Genomic DNA, 21,113 nt, shown 5'->3' with positions numbered 1-21,113 from the left:
GTCATCAGACCTGTGTGGGACACACACTTTGAGCGAGCTTCTCCAGCAGTGTGTGCAGTCCTGAACAATAGAGAGTTTAACTGAGGAACGTGTGTTGAAAACAAAGCACAATCTTTTCTAACTAACAGGTTTGTGTTTTTGAAAGGGTAAATATTTATGGTGCAATGACATCTATAAATTTAGATATCATTGGTGACAGTTTTGTCTTTCTTTCTTGTTAGAAATGTGCATCTTTATTTGAAATTTAAACAAATTTCCTTCTATAAGTTTATTTGATTGTAGGAACAAAACATTATACTCAGGCCTTTACGGACAACATTTTTTTTAATTGAAACTCATTGCACATTATTTCAACTTCATTGAAACTCAAGTTGCAATATTTAATCTCTCTGGCATTTAAGAATAAAGTCATGCATTCTTTGTTAATAAGATTTCATTCTGTCAGCGGGGGTTTAATATTTTTAACCAGGACAGCATCACTATGTTATTGGCATTACGACTTGTCCTGACAGAAATAACAACAGTTTAACCTCTTAATTAAGTCAAATTTGGAATAATTTGTTCTTGTTCTTCATGAGCTGATAAGAGTACATTAGTGGTTTGTCAAACTTTAAGAGTCTGAGATATTTTGTGGCTTAGTAAAAACAGATAAAAAAATCTGTTACAATTAATTCATCTTCCATGCTGTTCCAATATACTTATTTTTCATCATTTTTGACCCAAAAAGTTTATAAAGCATTGTAAAAGTAATCCATAGGAAGCAAGCCATTTAATCCAACTTTTCTTAACAGATAGGATTGGTTTATATGGTGAACAAACTTAATTTAACATTTTATTCTCATGTATAAACTTAGATCAACATGGAAGACAGTTTCCACCAGAGAATAAAAAATCTTGCAATTCTGCTTTTTCTTTCTGTTTCCACTATGGAATGGGAAAAAAAATAAATAATAATAATAGTGACTTTTTTTCTGACTTTTTATGAGTTTTTTATATTTTTCATCATAGAACACGTTTTGTGATTCATTGTTTTTTTTTTTTTCATTCTGTGACAGAAGCAGGCTTCCACAGATCAATGTTTGACACAAGAGAACAAATATCACTGGTCCTAGTGGAAGCTCAAACATAATTGTGCTTCACTGCAAGAATGTCTCGGGTTACCATGAGAAGAGAAACAAAGACACTGCACCCTCTAGTGCACACTATGGGAATGACTGACGTCTGAGGGATGTGGATAAACATGGTAATGAACTCGACATTGGCTGGTGACCGCCTGTGATGTCACTACTAGTGTGACCATGAGTGTAAAAGGGCACCTGTAGATAAACCTCATTGGCTCTTTTGTATCAAGTACACAAGTTTGAGCTGTCATTTAGCATATTTAATCTGCTCTATGTATGTACAGAGTTTATATGTAAATAAAAGGAATTACAAAACAGCTGAAAGTTCACTTGATATATATAATTTCACACTGCTATCGCTGCTTGAGATCTGATGTCCAACCTACCAGGATCCTCCGCTGGGAAAATCAGAACAAGAAAAACAGTCTGACCCAAAACGGCCAATCCTTTTATTGTCGTTTTTGTTTTTCTGTATTTTTCTACATTTAATGATCAAAACAAGCCCCTGTACAGTTCACTCCAGCATTGAGTACAATAACAATTATTTTACAATTTATACACATTGAAATATAATAATGCTGAAAACACAAACTGCTGCCCATCCATTTAAACTGCTTTCAGAGGACCCTTCAAAATAAAACGCTTTTAAGTCATCTTTTACAATTGGCCATGTTAGACATGAAACAAACGTCGAGAAAAAAAGGCAAGGGAAATACAGACAGAAAAGACAGCCAAACCACCGTATTATATGCTGTGTGTCACTCCACCTGAACCTCCAATAATGTGCCGCAGACACAAACACACTTACACCGATAAAAGAAAATAACTCAGAAGGTATTTCATGATATGAATGGTCATAATGAGATCCGATGCTGCGAAATTGTGTGGCTTACTATTTTAATTGGGTTGTAGGGTGGTGAGGACACACACACACACACACACACACACACAGATCACTTCTCTCATAGAGACCAAGACCTTCTGTAAAAGTGTTGAATCCAGTGGGAAGCCTTGTGGGAATCCAAAAGAACAATTTAAAACAAGTTCATTAGAAGATGAGAGGTTTCTTCTCAGTTTATTCCCAGCACGAATGACAACAAAGGCAAAAAAGGGAATAAAATAAAATAACATCCCATGTGAGGCGTGTAACAAAGTCCCAAAACAACGCTTGCACTCTCACTCGCTCTCTCATGCCACATTTCAATTGCGCTCCTTGTTCATGCTACGTATGTGTACACTTTGCGATCTTCTGGTGTTCTTGCCAAGTATTCTCTCTCGATAAGTCCTTCAATACGCTTTTTAATGACCACAGGACTGGGGAGGAATCGTGCCTTCAGCTGCTGGGTCACCTAAAGACAGAAACACACAGGATCAAACCGAAGCTCTAGAAACAGGAAAAACACTTTCTACTTTACATTCTCCACAAACATCCGGAACATCTGTTCAACACTCATTCTCAAAGGTGTAGCTGAACACTTTTTCTACTTTTAAGCAGATTAATATATAGCTCTCTAATATTTCAATACTTAATCTCTTTCCACAGTAAAATGAGTCTCACACCTCTGCTACTAGAACATTGTGCTGCATCTTCTTTCTGGACTTCATGATCCGAACGATGGCCGCCTCAATCTCGTGTTTCCTGTCATCGTCCACTTTCTGTCGCGTCTCCTTCCTCTCAGGGTCCGATTCTCCCTGTTTGGCTGCAACTGTGGGGATGACAGACACACACAGGTTAGAGGAAAACCCTTTCCGAATGATTAGCCAGCAGATCTGTAGTAAAGCAGCATGGATGGTGCTGTATGAAACTGTAGTGTTTAACGATGCACATTATCCTGAAATACTATATTTGTGAGGAAGACCACAATACACTCATAATATGACATTTATAAGGGATGAGCGACGTGTGCAGAAATGTAACAATCTTACAGTCTTGGTCTTTTAACAGTATATATTAGTAAAGGGATGCCCAGATATGGATTCTCAAAGCCGGGACCACAAAACCAGTCTTCAGTGTCAATTTCTCAAAATTTGGTTTGTTAGGATCTGACGATATTTGTCTGAGATACAACTATTTGAAAATCTGGAATCTGAGGGTGCAAAAAAAAAAAAAAAAAAAAAAAACCAAATGAGAAATTATTATATTAGCATATTACTAATCATGAATTACGTTTGGATATATTTATTATAATATATACAGTAGGAAATTTACAAAATAATTTAATGGAACATGATCTTTACTTAATTTAATAATGATTTTTGGCATAAAAGAAAAATCTATAAATTTACAATGTATTTTTGGCCATTGCTACAAATATACGCCAGCGACTTAAGACTGCTTTTGTGCTCCAGGGGCACATGAGAAACAATATTTAACAGATAACTGTCTGATAACTGACAATTTTGCTTGAAATTGGCCACTTTTCAAGCAGGTTTCCAGGTTTTTAGGAGCACTTTTTAAGCACTTTTCCAGCACTTTCCAGCAGTGGCAGCCCATGCTAATAAAAAGCGTTATGTGCTAATAGTCACCACCTGTTTAAGAGCTCATCCGATCATCAAATAAATAAGCCAGGCTTCCAGACAGGAAAAAAAATAAAATAATTAAAAGTGCACTAATCAGAAGTATATGCAAACACCTCTCAGAAATAAAAGTTTACTATGGTTTACATGAATGGGAGAGCATAACAAATATATCTGTGTGTGTTCTTGTTTCCGAGTCTCTGCAGGAATTTAAGATCAGATTTAAGACTTTTTAAGAGCTGTGCAAATAAAATGAATACCATATGAGTGAGGTGGAGCGATGTTTATGGTAACATATTAAACCGTATAATGACTGTAAACATCATGATTTACAGTTCAGATATAGATTTCCACAAAAACAAACTGTTTATAAAATGATAAACTTCCTATTTTAGCCTTTAAACCATTTTTGAGAAAATGGATGAGTTCAAACTATCAACTGTTATATTTCTGTCTTAATCGTTTGGACTTCTATAATGCATTATCTTTTTGTCAATCCTCCAGTTCACATTTACAACTTGTATTTGCAGCGTAAAAATATGGTTTAATTGTCACAATGGTCTGCACAAAAACAGAGGCTTATTGAAAATGCAAATTCATTCTCTGCCAGCAGGTGTCACTTTCGGGACGGCAGAAACATAGCGGCTTTCCCAGTAACAGCAGTACACAGGCAGCAGCACCTGACTTTGAAAGGTTATATTTATTCTTATATATCCAGTGAAATCATCACCTGAAATCTGAAGATAAAGAATAAATATCAAAGGAATAATCATTTAGAATTAGCAAATTTTAAATGAAGGTACTTGTAACAAAACTATCCAACAAATTGTCCTTTAACACCAAGATAAAAAGTGAGGAAGATAGGAAGCTGCAGGCTTGAAATCAGAAGAACAGGATGCTGGAGAAGAAAGTTCAGCAGTCTTCATGAGGCCATCTTTTAATATATATTTTAAAAAGAACTGTATGTGTGAGAAAAAGTAATCCAATGCAAAGAGAATAAGATGTAAATGTAAAAGCTGTGATTTGAACCTGTAGAATGATTTTTGTAGGATCATGTGACACTGAAGTAGGGCTGTAGCTATTGAATATTTTAGTAATTTAGTATTCTACCAAAAATTCCATCAATTAATTGAGTAATCGGATAAAATGTGTTTTTGCTTAGTGCAATATTAATTATGCAAGAGAAAATAAGACTCCTGGGTCTCTTAAAATGAACAACTAAGTTTCCTTTTTTAGAAAAAAAAAAAATATTTTTATTTTTTAAATGCATAGAATGCATTTTTGCACTTTTTGGTAAACAAAGGGGATTTACTATTAGAAATAAAACATGGAAGAAATGTTGTGTGATTAAACCTTAAAAAAAATAATAAAATAGATTTTTTAGTAGTGGGCTATGTACATTCTGCTGAACAATAGTCTTTAACCGGACTTTTATTTTGACGGGTTGACGTACCTTTACAGTTCTGTGTATGTGATGTGACGCTAGTTTTACTCAAATCAAACGGTCAGATGCTCATGAAGTGACTGTCAGAGCAGTTCTGGAGATGTTGTTTATGTGTTCACGTCTTATTTAGTGAGACAGCAGACGGAGCGTCACTCGCGCTTCAGTGTGTGTAAATAAAGGAAGACGCGCTTCTGCTCCATTCATTAACACAGACACGCAGAACATGCAGGATTCATATTTAAATAGACTTTTCCGGCTTAATATTTACAGATATTAGTCCATATCGTGATTTGATGTAAGTGCAATGACCTATTTTTGATTAATTCATTCAAAATTTGGAAAATTCCGTGCCATTCCACGTTAAACTGTATATTCTGTTTTTATGACTGGATTCCGCGTACCCTCCGCGTTTTCTGCATCGCGGAAATCATTGGGCCCTAGTTGTGGTGTGCCAGCTCTTATCTTGCAATGGACACATGCCACGATGTTCTCTTTACGTTTGCACGCACGCGCCCTCAAATCAAACACTGCTGACTCCTTGCAGTATGCGATTTCAGACTCAGCGCTTGTGTCTCCTTCCGCTTTGTGGGTGACGTAAACGTGTTGTGTCACATTAAAAAAAAATCATTGCGAAAGAACCTGACGTGAGATTTAAAATAAATTAAAAGAGGCTTCGAGGCAGAGGAATTTGCCTCGATCATTTTTTGTAATCGAGTTCAGCCCTACACTGAAGTAAAAGAGTTTTGCCATTACAATAATAAATACAATTTAAAAATGTAGGAAAATAGAAAAGTTATTACACTTTTATTACAAGTATTTGAAAGATGAATGCTAAATTGCATTTATATGGGTTTTCATTATAGCTGAACAAGTAGTCTTGTCTTATGTTCTCTAGAGCGTTACCTGTCTGAATCTTGACTCTGTGCAGTCTGGAGGTGAACTGGTCATTGACAGTGAAGACGTGGCCGCTCTCGATCTCTTTAGACTTGGGCTCTTTGGTGAGGACTCGCTGTGTGGGCTTCCCACAGGCCAGAGACTGCAGCGCCCGCACCAGCTCTCTCTCGGGGATATCTGTCTCCTGCTGGATCTCCTGCCAAGAGTGGAAACACAACAGGGACATGTGGGGAAAATACAGCAATGCCTTTTTAATACAATGTACAGGATGATTACTGAGTACTCTGATCGAAGGCCAGTACAACTAATGCATATTCTGGTACTGATGCTTCTGTTTTTCTTTTTTCTTTTTTTCAATCTCTGGGAATAAAATTAGGAATTAAAGCAATTATACACTAAGAAAAAAAAGTACAAAAGCTGTCATTTGGGCAGTAACTTTGAAAAAGGTACACCTTTGATAAGTTGACCAAATGTGGCACGAGTGCAGTACCTCGAATGTGGATTTCTCTCGGTTGTTGAAAAGCATGAGGATTGTCATCTGGAACGTGGAAACCTGCAGGATGTGTTTCCTGGCATTAGATCCTGTGACCTGAGCCCCGCCGACCATATCTGAGCCATCCTCCTGAAGAAGACGCAAAACACAGTTTAACACTGTAAGACAAGTCAATTCTTTTGACAGTTTGTGACGGCTCGTTACCTTCTTGACTGGCCCATAGAAAGTGGCATTGAGGTCTGCTGACCCCATGTGATGCTGCAATGTGAGCTGCCTCCCGCTGTGCTTGGCCAAATAAAACCTGCAATCAAAGAGTCGAGAGCGGCTGTGAACGCATGCACAGAACCTCAGGAGAGACTCTGAAAGTCAAAGTCCTTCCCAAATGAGTTTACATAAAAACTACTGACAAATACAGCAATCAACACCTTCTAAAGACCTCGAAAGCATGTCTCGGTGAAGGGGGGATGCTACATTTGGGAGTCGCTGACTGGGTCGGCCAGTATCCCGTCGTTAGCACCCTCACTATGAGGTCGACACCACCTAAAGACACCTAAGAGGAAATCCCAATTAAACACTATTCCACTCTAATCACCACACAGTCGAACTGTTGAGATCTGCAGCAGAGACAGAGCTGACAAAAGACTTGTTCTGGTTGAGTACCATCTGCATCTCACCCCTGTCGTCGTAAGATGCTGCCGAAACTCATCCATGGTGGTGTTTGAGATGCTCATGTCCCTGAACATGCCTTCCAGTTTAGAAGTGAACTGACAGCCACACTCCGTCTATGGGATGAGAAACATCAGGTGAGACAAACACACACGGTGTTAGGGTACGCTGAGCCTGTGTCTGTACAGCAGCACATCTTGCCTTCAGCTTGGAGATCATGTTTTTCTCCGAGTCGTCAGACACGCTCTTGTTGGTGAGGAGCCTTCTGGCCAGGTGCTGCTTGTAGTAGCGCTCAAACACGTCCTTCTCCTGCATGAACCTGAACAACACCATGGCTTTATCCAAGATCGACTCCACCTCCTGCTCCGTCAGCTAAAAGAGAGACAAACCACAGACATACACCTTAGGTCTGTGGCTATATATATATATATATAGATATATACTCAGACTCATCCACAATCTACACTAAAGGACTGATTTTAGGAATAACGCTGCATGAACAAACAGAAAAACGCTCATCGAATCAGCTGAAAGTGTTATCAGCAGAATGAACTGACGCCAATATTAATGGACATTTAAGGTAATCAGTTAAAGGGATAGTTCACCGAAAAAGATGCCATTAAAATATTATTAATACAGTGACAATACAATTATTATCTGTTTTTTATGCGACCCGTTTTACAGAATTGGGAAGTTTGTTGCACATAATCCACATAAAGAGTTGATACTGCATTGCTATAATGAAGATTGAAAATAAAGAAATACTCTCTCAGCTCTATTTTCTATCCTGGCCCAGAGCAAAGCATCCACTTATCGTGTGACTAGAGAAAACGACTCACTCCTTTCACTCCTTTCTTCAGCTTGTCGTCAATGAAGAGCGAGAGGTACTCGGGCGAGCGAGAGTTGAGGTTCAAGAAATACTCGAAGTCCCCTGCGATGGTCTGCTTGAATAAACGGTCGTTGTTGAAGGACTCTTGCAAGAAGCGATCGAACCGTGACTTCAGGTCTAGAAGGCCCTAGAGAAGAGCAGAGAGAAAGAGGGAGGTTTGGACATCAGGCTCTTTCCCACATGTCCTGTGTTCTGCTAGTGAAGTGAAGAAGAGATCATCTCTGGTACCTGGATGTAGTCGACGGGGTTCTTGCCTTCTCCTTCCTCAGACACCAGAGCTTTGCCCTGCTCCCTCAGATAGGAGCTCATACACTCACACATGGTCTTCAGGCCATTCGGCACTCTACTGAACAACTTGTACATGCAGGCCAGATCTGCACACACAGACGAATGTCATCTCTATACATCACAGACACGTTTTCAAACCACTGATGTCAAGTTTCTTCTATTTACAGCTCACTCAATGTTTTATGCATGCTTATTAAATGGTTCATTCTGAAGTTAGGAACAAAGTAATCACTAATTTATCAAATGCTTTTGTCTTTGCTTGTGATAAATTAAAATGTATTTTGATCTTGTATAAGAAATACATATTAAGCTGCAAAAACAGAATCGTGTTTTTGCAAAGTCACATCTATGAGTACAGTAGACATGTGGCTGATTATGTATTTAGTGCACTGCCTAGTCACTGTAAACGTACAGTCACATCAGCAAAGGTCCACTGTGAATAGTGAAGCACTGCTCACACAGAAATCACTTTCCATTTCAAGATTTAAAAAAATATATACTGTTAATAATAGTCTACTTCTGTTATACTTTGTCATTTTGAAATCAAATGGCCTTTACCTTTAAGAAATATTTTGCATTTTACATTTTATTTTATAATATTTCTGAACATATAGGATTTTTAAGGCAAGTTTGTACAATGTCTTCACGTTTCACGCATCCTTTCTGCAAAGATATTTAGCAATTTAATTTGTTTAACATTTACACCATGTTGAAGTTCATGTGGGCAAACTTTAAACAGATGGTTTTTAATAAAGAGAATGTTACTTGAATAAGTTGAACATTTAAAATTAAAAAGTAATCTAAATTGTTATCTCGAATCTGCTAAATATTGTACAAAATTGCAAGCCAAGCAGCTTTAGACCTTCAGTCTTTCCATTCTTGAGCATGTGCACCAGGCCCGAGTTCTCCATCTCTACGATGGTCTTCATGTGTTTGGAGATCAGCTCTCTCTCCACCACCTTCACGATCGGCTCCTCCGTCGTTTTATCCAGACAGTGGATCACTCGCTCGATCTCCTCGTTTATCCGTGCCTCCACTTTCTTTATGTACACGCTTGCACTGTTCTCGGCTAAAAACTTCTGACTCTCCATCTGGAAAAAAAATTATTCAAATTAAAGAAATGAATTTGGTTAAACCATAAAGAGAAACCAAAATCTTAAGAAAACATCACATTAATGAATTAATTAAAAATGCAGTCATTATTTAATCACACCCATGTCATTCTAGACCCCCTGTCAAACATATTTTGGAGGATTCTTCACATAAAAGTCAGATCAACTACATTCAATTCAATTCAAATCAAATTTAGTCTCTTCAGATTTTGGACTATTTTTATAGTAAAAGTGATTTTATCCTCTTTGGAGTTTGGTCACTGTGAATCTTATCAATGCAATGCATCAACAAAAAAAACAAACAAAAAAAAATAAATAAATAAAAGAAAGACAAATTACAGTATAGAGTTTTGGAACAACCTAAGAGTGAGTAAATGAGATCACTGATAAGCAGTTACAGATTTTGATGTTTGGGTCAACTTTTACTAGAAGATGCTAATATACACATTCACTCTGATACAAATTACAGATCTGCTGATAGAGAAATAGAAATGCAATAAAGTGTAATCTTGCTTCACCAACCTGAAAGAATTCAGCGGACATTTCTAAGAAGGGGGCTTCGAAATCCTCTTCATAAACGGACCGTCCTTCCAAGCCCAAAATCATCAGCATCTGACAAGCGTTACGAATGGCCCCCCTGAATGAAGAAAGACACTTACTCCAGTACACACCGAGAAAACTTTCCCCGTTACATTTAATGACCAGTTTCTGTTGGGGGGGGGGGTTGTTTATTTTGTTTACATTTACAATGACTTTATGTCCTTATAAAGTTTTACGAAATTTAAAGTAAATCTTAATTATATTAAATGCTATAACAAACATCTATAAAATCATTTTAAGAGGTCTTAAATGTGGGGATGGAAAAAAACATTATTTGTGATACAGCCTAATGTCATTAATAATCTTCCAAAGACAGACCACTGCGCTTTATAAAGTAAAAATACATTTCAAAATAAGAGTCCCATTACATTTAGGGTTAATTTGGGGATTCGTATCTAACAGCATAAAGTTTTTTCATGGTTTAACATCTGTACGTGGCTTTGAATTTGAATGCATTTTCTTAATTATCAGAAATATGTTCAAGATAATATTTCCTGCATTATCACTTAATTCATTAGGTAAATCACTCATGTATACAGAGTGGCAGCACACCCACCTTAAGGATTTCTGATCAAGCCGATTTCATATATAACTTTCAAAAGAAAACAACACTCCTTTGGTAAGTTTTCATACTTATACATTTAAAATATCATCTGTGCTGTCGTTTTGAATCCCAAATGTGGAGTTAGATTTTACTTTTTAAATCATGTAGCATAATATTTATTATAAATCCAAATATAAGCTTTTATATGCAAACACATTTAGCTTCTACATGGTGATCATTTACCCTCTGTATCTATCAACTCGACTCTGACTCTCAAAAGTCAAAAATAAACAGAGGGAGAAAGCATTTTGGGCAACAGAACAGAAAAAGGAAAAGGGGGAATGAGAAAGACTGAATTGAAGTGAAGAGAACAACGTCCAAGCAAATAAAGAAAGATCAGTATTGGCTTAAATTAGCTACACATTTACCTAGGAGTACGTATGAGGCACATAATATAAATCACAGGATTTGAAAAATGTGTAAAATCTGTCATTAATGTGTGAAAACAAGCAAAAGAAGGGTTTGATAGATTAAAAACAAATAAGTGTTTGTGAACCAAATAAATGGCCATATTATAATGACTCAGAGTTTTCTGCATGGTCTATATGTGTGTGTGACGCTGATAAAACAAAGCAGAGACGCCCACCTGTCCACCACCTCTCCTTTCCTCTCACGGGCAATCATGTCCAGTAAAGTCTGCTTCAGATGGTCCCGAACACAGCCGTAACGGACCACCTGATCTCTGAAGATGATGAGACCCAGATTATAGACGTTCTCCACGTTATTCTGCTGAACATACACGCGGTCCTGAACAAAGACAGAGAGAGAGGAGAGAAGGCTCATAAAGGAGGTGAAGCTCTTCTTCTCCAAGCAATGGAGAAACATAATTCACAACCATCCAGAAGGAACAAGTAAAGCTTATTTTAATTCCCTTAAAGATTATACAGTGCTTGGAACGGCAGCAAAACAAAAGCTTACGAAACACACATCTTAAGAGTTCAAAATATCATGTGAACCAGAATATCTGTTTACGCTCCAAAGAAGAAAGCCATCAAGTTTTGAAATGACTAGAGTCAGAGAATTAGTGTTTTGGGGTGAACTATCCCTTTAACGCTCCCCTGCTGAAAGATGCAGACACACACAATTACCTCCAACTCTCCTGAAACTATAGAAGTGATAAATTAGGGGTGGGCGATATCTCGATATTTAAAATATATCGAGATATTTTTTAAACACGATATGGATTTTGACATATCGTATATATCAATATATTGTTTATATTTAATTCTGATTCCGCCACTTTGCTTGTTTGCCTTCTCTGTGCTGTGCTCGCTCGCCCCCCGCCTCCTTGCTTTTGTCCCCCCTCCCCTCGTGTGTACAGAACTAGTCTAAAAAAAAAAAAAAAAAAAAAACCCTGGCTCCATTATATGGAGATAAATCGGTTTTAAGGCGTCGGGCGAACAGCAGGCAGATGTCTACTGTAGGGCCCAGTGATTTCCGCGATGCAGAAAACGCGGAGGGAATCGCGGAATCCAGTCATAAAAACGGAATTTACAGTTTAACGTGGAATGGCACGGAATTTGTCAAATTTTGAATGAATTAATCAAAAGTAGGTCATGCACTTACATCAAATCACGATATGGGCTAATATCTGTAAATATTAAGCCGGAAAAGTCTATTTAAATATGAATCCTGCATGTTCTACGTTTCTGTGTTAATGAATGGAGCAGAAGCGCGTCTTCATTCATTAAACACACGGAAGCGCGCGTGACGCTCGCGCTGATTTCAGCGTCTTTCCTCTCACTAATAAAGACGTGAACACATGAGGGACATCTCCAGAACTGCACTGAGAGTCACTTAATGAGCATCTGACCGTTTGATTCGAGTAAAACTAGCTCAAATCACAGACTGTAGTATCACATACACAGAACTGTAACGGTAAAGCCATCAAAATAAAAGTATTTGCCAGAAATCTATTACTATTGTTCAGCAGAATGTACATAGCCCACTACTACTACTATTAAAATGAAACGAACATAATTTTTTAAGGAATAATCACACATTTCTTCCATTTTTTATTTTTAATAGTAAATCCCCTTTGTTTACCAAAAAATAAAGTTTGCTTAATTTTAAATAATTAAAAGATAAATTAAATGAATGTTTTATGCCTTCATTTGATAACCAGAAAAATGTAAATACACAGAATTTCTGAAGGGAAAAAAACATTTCACATAAGGCTATTTTAAGAATTTTTTTAACTAATTAAGTTGTTTTTATGCATTTAAATAGTTACACATGCTAAAACACAGAATTAGGTAACAATAAAACATAAGGTGAAGAAAAAAATTAAACGTTTCATAGGGCCCTAAACATGTAATATTTGGCATATTTGTTTTTGCAGTAGTTTTTGGGGGGTTATTTTTCCTGTAAAGATATCGAGATATATATCGTGATATAGCAAAATATATTGAGATATATTTTTTGCTCCATATCGCCCAGCCCTACGATAAATACAACTGAGAATACAGCTAACAGAATGATTGAGGTATAGCAGCACAGTGATGCACTGCAAGCCCTGTTACAAACTTCCACTCGAAGAGGAGCACAAAGACAAAACCCAGCAACATACAGTGAAAGGTTGTGATAGGGACGCACCATGTACATCAGGATGTCTCTGATCATCACCATCGCCGTCTGGTGGTCATTCCAGGCTTGATTCAGTGTTTGCAGGAAGTTGTTATTCAGGGAGTTTAACACATCCTCTCGTACCTTTTAACAGACAAAAACTGGACATAAGTACAGGATACACAAGGCTTCCTGCTAAATCATATCATCATATCAAGCCAGCAAACAGAAACTCAACTTGGTGTAATCTGTTAAAGAAGGACAGTGAAAAGCAGAGGAAAAATACGGAGCCGGCCCTCTTGTCTCTGTATTATTGTGCTTGATAGTGAATGCAGACATCTGAACTGCTATTTCAAAACATTAAAGTGAGTGTCAGATCTAGGGACGCTATCTGCTGTTTGGTGGTAAGGTCTTGAGCTGTTCAGCTGTTCTTATGCTGTCAGGTGGTTAAGCTACAGTATAGACAGTATGATAACAGTCACAGATAATATGACAATATACAGTATTACACAATTTGATACACTATTGATTCACTTGTAAATATTTCAGGTAGGCCTACATGTCAGTTTTTCTTAAGGAAAATAATTCTGATGCTGTGTAAACTATACTGAAAACCCTTTCATTCGGTGCACTACTATAAAATATAAAAGGTTAAAACTAATAACAGAACTCAAACTACTGTATTCACCTGGTATTTATTTTCAGAAATAATGACAACACTCAAATGAAACTATTGTATACAAACGTTTCAACTGAACAAGACCATTTTCGTGAATACGTCTTGACGTCATGCCTGATGTATTCAAACATGCCTAAACAAGCTCCTCTCGAGATTTGGTCTTTTTCTGCTAACTGACCAACTGTGGACACTGCATAACTTTCTGGAGGTGAGTGTAACGTTAAGTGTTTTAACAAGCTGTTTAATCGTTGAAACTATTGAAACACTGATGAAACATTACATGAGACCTTCTGTTATTCATTCATGTATATTTCACACTATTTTATTAAAGTGAAAGAGACGATGCTACAGATAAAGCCATCTGTCCCACCACATTTAAGAGCATTAAAATGACATTTATTGTTTGATCTTCATGATAAAATGGGCCAATCGGAAAGCTGATGCTTTGTTTCTTAACAAAATATTTGTGAAGGGGGGAAAGCATGGACCAGGCAACCCTTGCTTTAACTTAAGATGATCGATAAGGTCAAACAGAACCTGTGTTAGCAGCTCTGTTTTAAAGAGATGTTAAAGTCAGATTGCATTAAAACAATACTGCATTATTGTTACTTAAAGAACATTGGAGACACTTTCTTCATTTATAGTACTGTATGACAAGTTACACGCAGTCTGACCTGTTCTTCTGTCTCTAATCATCAGCTGATTAAAACCGATGTCAGATAGAGCCGATCACTGGTTTTATCAGCCGATACACTGGTGCACCCCTAGTCTCAGCCTCAGACCTCACACACAGACCGCTGGCTGAACGTCTGATGCATATGGCACACAAAAGTGGAAACATGAGTGTCAAAGTCATCATCTGATTGGTTGAATTCTACAGGATTTCTGTGAGACGTTGCGTTCTTTAATGTTCTGTCGGGAAACAAAGATACCGTGACACCAAACCCTCTCAGGAAAGAAGAAAGCTGTAGTGTTCACAACTGTGACAAACGAGAGCTCATCACGATCAACTAAACGCTGGATTTTCAAAAGTATGTGAAATATTTAAGGTTCACGTCACAGAATCTTTAAAATACGTCAGAAAGTTTTACACGCCGGTCTGTCATTGTGGCATTATTTCCTCGTCCTGAAACATGATGCTGAACGAAATGAACTGTGACTGGTTGTTGGACATGTCAGTCAAATGGTCTCATGGGCGGGGCTTGACCAATGAAAGCTGCCATAGATTCCAGACCTTCACCTGTCAGTCACAAGTCCGGCTACGTGAGACTAGTGCACCCCTATCTGAAACAGACCGTAGGTTTACAACTTTCTGAGAGGGATTTCGCATTTTCATTTCATTTTCATAGCCCATCTGCCTTTTTTGCATTGGTCTAAACAGACAAGTCACATTTGAAAACCTGAGCTAATTTTTGTGCAAAACATTCATGTTGGTCTTTACTTGTAATCTCCTCCAAGCATTACTTTCCACCCTCTGATAATCTTTTTCCACTGAACTGAATCAGATCTTCCTGTAGCTTAAACAGTAGAGCACATGATATAATTCTCAGGGAACGCATGAACTTTGGACATAAGAGTCTACCAAATGCATAAATGTGCACATGTGTTGTTTCTCGTGCCAGATCCAGTACAGGGTCAGGAGATCTGCCAGCTGTGGAAACACCGTCCCCTCACCGCAGAGACGTCTGGCTCTTACTTTATTAATGAGATGTTCGGTGACCACCTCCCTGAGGCCCGTGTAGAGCTTCTCCCCGTGCTTGTGCAGGACCATGGTGTAGGCGTTCCTGTAGAGCTCCTCGAAGCTCAGCCCACTGTTGTTCTTCCTCTGAATCTCCTGGATGGCATTTTTCAGGAGGTCCCAGATGTTGTTGACATACTTCTCATCCATGGTCATCTGAGATTAAATAGAGAGAAGAGGGGAAACTATTAGAGGTGACAGATGAAGCTACCGACACAATGAAGGACACACGAGTTCAACTGATATGCTAAATGTTATCTATTAACCGCAACATCTGTACATACGGGCTTACAGAAGCTGCAACTTCCTCCTAGGGATAAGAAAATGAAAATCCTGTCATTATTTTCTCACACTAATGTTGTTCCAAACCTGTTTTCTGTTGAACACAAAAAAGAAGATATATTGTAACCAAACAGCTGACGGTAGCCATTGACTTCTATAGTTCTGGATACTATGAAAGACAATGGCTACCAGCAAGTCTTTGGTTTCAAACATTCTTCAAAACATATTTTTACGTCCCGCAAATAAGAAAGTCAGTCATACAGGTTTGAAACAGCATGAGGGTGAGTAAATGATGATAAACATTTACATTTTTGGGTGTACTGTCCCTTTAAGGCTGTTCACGCCAAGGACAGTACTGTAAAGTTTTAATAATCATCCAAAGTCTGCAAGAGTAAGATAAACCAAACAACTATATGGGTAACGACACAGAATAATGTCAGAATCAATTTTAAATATTTACTGTTATTCAGCTAATGAACAACAAAAACATTGCCAGCAAAACAGAATCCATTCTGCTTTAAAGAGCTCGAGCATTTAAAGCGTCAGATGACAAAACACATGAAATAAACAATGTTATTGTGGATGCTAATATAGTTATCACTTGGCCTTTACTGTGGCTCACCATAATATTAAATTGCAAACAGATCATAAAATCAATCTAACCTAAATTAGACATTACACTAATCTACGCTGAAATAAAAATATGCTGCTGCATAACAATATGCAATAACAGATCATGTGGCATTTATCTTAAAGCAAGATGATTAGCTTTGAAATAAAAATTAAATAAAAATCAACAGCTACACCATCTTAAATTCAAACAAAAATTACAGTGCCATTTTGTACTTATCAACAACTAATCCATAACAATTTATAGTCCATATATTCTGCCAGGACACCTGTGTGAACTTCAAGGGAACGGTAGATGCTCAAAAATGTATTTTCAAGAAAATATCCAGCATTTGTTTGAATGGACGCCACTTGCTTTGATGTTTTATGACATAACATGGTAGTTGACTGTCTCCTTAAGATATGAAAAAGGGGATTCATCTCATTTTTTTAAATAAATGTGTTCTGGGTGGTCCATATTTGCTCGACATAAAACTGTCAAGAAACATCCTGTGAACATGCATCCGATTCAGACATCTGAACAGACGTGATTCAGCACAAGAGCCGCCTGATGTCACGAATGATTCATCACTTTCTCTCTCTGCTCGTGATTTTGTGCACCTGAACACGTTTCCTCGCAGGCAATCACTGAACGTGTCAAGTCATACACATGCAAACGGTACATGTATGACGCAAACCGATCTCCTTTAAACACCGTTAACGTTACTAGAACAAATGTTTTGAATAGTGACAAATGTACTGTTGATTGTATATGCTCAATGAGGGAATCGTTGCAGTTGAATCAGTGTATTTGGGTCTCTGCGCATTTATTTGTGATCATCTGCTGCTGTTGAACAGGTTAGCCAGCTAACAGTCTCGCTCACTTCTCATTGGTAACGTTAATCAACTTGACGTAAAAGCAACGCAAAGCTCCTAAACAAAACAGAAACTCCTATCATGATTGTTATTTGTTGGATTTGGGAAACACGGATGCGATGTGAAGGTATTTGTCAGCACAGGCCTGTCCGCTCGGATCCCCGGAGCTCGAGTGACGCTCTCGCCCGCTCGGAGCGCTCATACTCACGGGAAAGGCTCGTATCCTCATCTTGGTGTCTTTTTTAGTCCCCCCTTTGCTGAGATTTGACATGTCTGTCTTTTTCCCCGCCGTTGTCTCCTTTCACATGAAAGTCTTCTCCGACAAAAGACGGGGAGCAGGTATAATGAGGCAGCGCTGAGCCCCGCTTGACCTTCTTTATGAGTCTCACTCTCGGACTTGTTGACAGCCGCTTTGCGTTCAGCCACTTTTCGGGTTCTTAGAGATGGCGGACACGAGAGTCTCAGTCTCCGTAGAAACTCTCGCGAGATCTTACAGAATCTTAAATATACTGCAGACTGTTGAATATAGTCAGCCTCGAATACTTTAGAAACGAGTAATTTGATTAATAACTTTATTGCTGATTACAGAAGTGCTATTGGCTGTTTTCCGTACGTCAAAATGTTGTCTTCCTGAACCGTGCACTTTGAGTCATATATTCAAATTTAATGACATTTTGTCTATTGCTATAAATACAATTATCCCCCTCAGCAATAGCTATTAAATGAATTAATAACATGTATTTTCTATTATTATCTGACCCAATCAGAGACAGCGTCCGGGCTGCTATTTCTTCACACTGGAAATGTCAATATAGATGTTTTGTATACTTCTTCAACTGTCAGATGGAAAAGCACAGAAGGAGACTCATCTTCAGGTCTGTGAGAGTCAGTCTTCTGTCAGCCGAGGCCTGGACCCCCAGTAACCGCTGACAGACAGCGCCACAGACTCACTGAAGAGACAAAAAGAACATAAAATAATTATTTGTCTATGTTCATTTATACATAGATACATGCCATTCAATAGTTTATGGTTGGTAAGAGATTTTAGTCACTTATGAAATACAAATATAAAAAAAAATTGAAATATTATTCCAATTTGTTTTCTTGGTGAATATATTGTAAAATATAAATTATTCCAGTGATACGAAGCTGAATTTTTTAGCATCATTGCTCCAGTCTTCAGTCTGATTTGGCGCTGAAAAAATAAATAATAATAAAAACATATTTTTATGAATTTACTATGAACAGGTGTTATGCTCGCTCTCCCTCGTGTTGTCCTGCTGCTTCTGTAACCCGCAGCAGACATCCATGTTTGGGACTCCTGAGACAGTTTTGTAAATCGTCGATGTAGAAGAACTGTATTCATTGGAATCCTCGTTTATTGCTGGCTGGAGCAGTATTGTTGTTATTTTTTATTAAGCACGAGGGTCAAGGAGGTTAATGATCGATCCATGGAAGATAAAAAAGGCAATAATTCAATGTCAGCTGTAAGGAAAACATCCTGACAGAAATGTTAAGAAAATGGCATTATTATTTTATTATTATTATTTATTATTATCATTTAACTAAATGGTATGCTAGGCTATATATTTTGCTTTATTAAATTTTTATTGGTGTGTATAGCTGAGTGAATGAATAACCTATACAAAATTTCACTGATCACTGTACAATGCGTAATTAAAAATGCGGAGAAAAATTTCTGTCAAAATCAATAAAGAGAATTCCTTCATATTAACACAATACATTAGACCTACGGACCTATCTAGAGTGTTGTTTACAAAAGTCTACATCCCCTTGGCTTTTAATAGCTGTTTATGACCCCCTCCGTTGTCCTTATATAAAATAAAACACCTGCCCCATCCTGATGACAAATTTGTAAAAAAAAAAAAAAAAAAAGCCCGCATATGAAATTGCCCGGTTGAAGACAAATTATTAAGAAGTTTTTGAATTACATTTAAATGTTTAAACCAACATACACGACCACCTGAGTGACTTGGTCTTATGTATTATTATTGTAAATAATTCAATCTTCAGTAGCTACAAAACATCACATCTAAATGTGTTTAATGTCCAGTATGGATTTCAACATCTGCACCATCTGCAAGTTCATTAATAGCCATTTTGTTTTACGAACACAAAGAGACAGAATGCCTAAGGCTTGGAAAGAGCTGAAAGGTGAGAATTCTAGGAAAGTTGATGACTTTATGTATGCATGTATTTATTGATCATGTATGTTATGTAAGACTTTAATTATATATATATATATATATATATATAGTTTAAATGCCACGGCCTACCTGAGCATTGTTTCTGACCATGTCCATCCCTTTATGACCACCATGTACCCATCCTCTGATGGCTACTTACAGCAGTATAATGCACCATGTCACAAAGCTCGAATCATTTCAAATTGGTTTCTTGAACATGACAATGAGTTTACTGTACTAAAATGGCCCCCACAGTCACCAGATCTCAACCCAATAGAACATCTTTGGGATGTGGTGGAACGGGAGCTTCGTGCCCTGAATGTGCATCCCACAAATCTCCATTAGTATGGTGTTCCTAATAATCCTTTAGGTGAGTGGAAACCATATATATATATATATATATATATATATATATATATATACACACATATAGAGCTCATATTGTCAAATATTTTTAACATTACATAAACATATTGAACATAAATATGAAATGTTAGAAATAATAAATAGATAAAGAGCAAAAACTGTCAAAACTGAGATTATCTAAAATTGTCAATTTAAAAAACAAAGACTCGTACAAGGGCAGTCCACATCAGTTTTGCTGGCATGTCCAACCTTCACATCAGCGCCAAGCTTAATGGAGGCCTATTGCCAATTTACATCTTAACTGTTTTGGCTGTGATAAAGGGCATTGAAGAGAGGCAGTAGATCTGCGCGGCGCTGCATGAAGTCGAACACACCTAATGTCACAGTGCAGTCTAGATAGAGTAGTTGAGGAATAGGTCTGCTTGCAGTTCATGTGTCACCCAAACATCCATGTGAAGACTAGGGTGGGGTCGAGAGCAGAGTGAGGCTGGTGGAGTAAATGATAATGAGCAACACCTGCTCCACACACCGGTTTCGAGTCCCATGGGTGAGCTCCGCAGGGATGAAAGGAGGAGTGATGTAGCACTTGCGCATTGAATTTGAGTTTCTGTCTCAGGCTGATGTTTCACAGTAGAAAACAAAATTAAAGAGATGGAACAACACCAAAATTGTGGAGACTGCAACAAAAACAGATGGGCAGATTGAGCAGTGCTTGTGTGAGAAGGTTATGAGATAGCAGCAACTTTAGTTTTAAAGTGTACAAAAATAATGTTATTGGTCATAACCTCGGGACAAAAATAGGGTAAACACTGGACAAAGACTTAACTATCTTGTGTGCATGTATTTGCACACACTGTCAAATGTAGTCTATTTTGGAAAGTTATGCATTTGACTGTACAAACTCTAGCGTAATAAAAATGAAGTATTTTGGGGCTTTACTCCCATCGTTTAGTAGGATAACTTTTTTTTAGAGAAAAAATTGCAATAAATATATTTGATTACAAATATCATTAATCTTTTTATAATTTCTATTTTGCTTAAACATTTTACTAGTTTGAATCATATTACTGTACATTGAAGATTCAGTATTGAATCAAGTTAAAAGTCCATATAAAAAGTGAAAATTCATTTACTTGCCCTCAAATTGATCCAAACCTGTATGA

General features: G+C 37.5%; 1 protein-coding gene across 2 annotated transcripts; it reads right to left on the bottom strand.

The window, feature by feature from the left end:
- Window positions 1-1,541: 1,541 nt before the first annotated feature.
- Window positions 1,542-17,838, bottom strand: cul3b (cullin 3b). 2 transcript variants are annotated; one of them, XM_059533593.1, is made up of 16 exons: window positions 17,586-17,836; window positions 15,569-15,766; window positions 13,224-13,337; window positions 11,215-11,375; window positions 9,947-10,061; window positions 9,175-9,403; window positions 8,253-8,398; window positions 7,975-8,151; window positions 7,337-7,507; window positions 7,144-7,251; window positions 6,895-7,019; window positions 6,674-6,770; window positions 6,467-6,598; window positions 5,986-6,172; window positions 2,682-2,827; window positions 1,542-2,470 (listed from the first exon to the last, which is right to left on the bottom strand). In XM_059533593.1, the coding sequence occupies exons 1-16, from the start codon at window positions 17,646-17,648 to the stop codon at window positions 2,339-2,341; spliced, it is 2,301 nt and encodes a 766-aa protein (XP_059389576.1). In that variant the 5' UTR covers window positions 17,649-17,836; the 3' UTR covers window positions 1,542-2,338. The 2 variants fall into 2 exon arrangements, with proteins under 2 accessions (XP_059389576.1, XP_059389575.1); XM_059533592.1 differs by having other exon boundaries at window positions 6,467-6,770; window positions 17,586-17,838.
- Between the last annotated feature and the right edge of the window lie 3,275 nt (window positions 17,839-21,113).

Source organism: Carassius carassius, chromosome 41 (genome assembly GCF_963082965.1).
Source record: "Carassius carassius chromosome 41, fCarCar2.1, whole genome shotgun sequence".
NCBI classification, from domain to species: domain Eukaryota; kingdom Metazoa; phylum Chordata; class Actinopteri; order Cypriniformes; family Cyprinidae; genus Carassius; species Carassius carassius.
Note: the sequence above shows the minus strand (reverse complement) of the source record. Positions and strands in the feature narration are given on the sequence as shown.

Excerpts from the sequence above, each read along its gene's own strand:
- cul3b (XM_059533592.1), bottom strand. The coding sequence starts at position 17,648 with ATGTCAAATCTCAGCAAAGGGGGGACTAAAAAAGACACCAAGATGAGG. Across the intron at positions 10,062-11,214 it reads AAAGGAGAGGTGGTGGACAG|GGGGGCCATTCGTAACGCTT; the intron begins GTGGGCGTCTCT and ends TTCTTCATTCAG. Across the intron at positions 9,404-9,946 it reads TGTCCGCTGAATTCTTTCAG|ATGGAGAGTCAGAAGTTTTT; the intron begins GTTGGTGAAGCA and ends TTTTTTTTCCAG.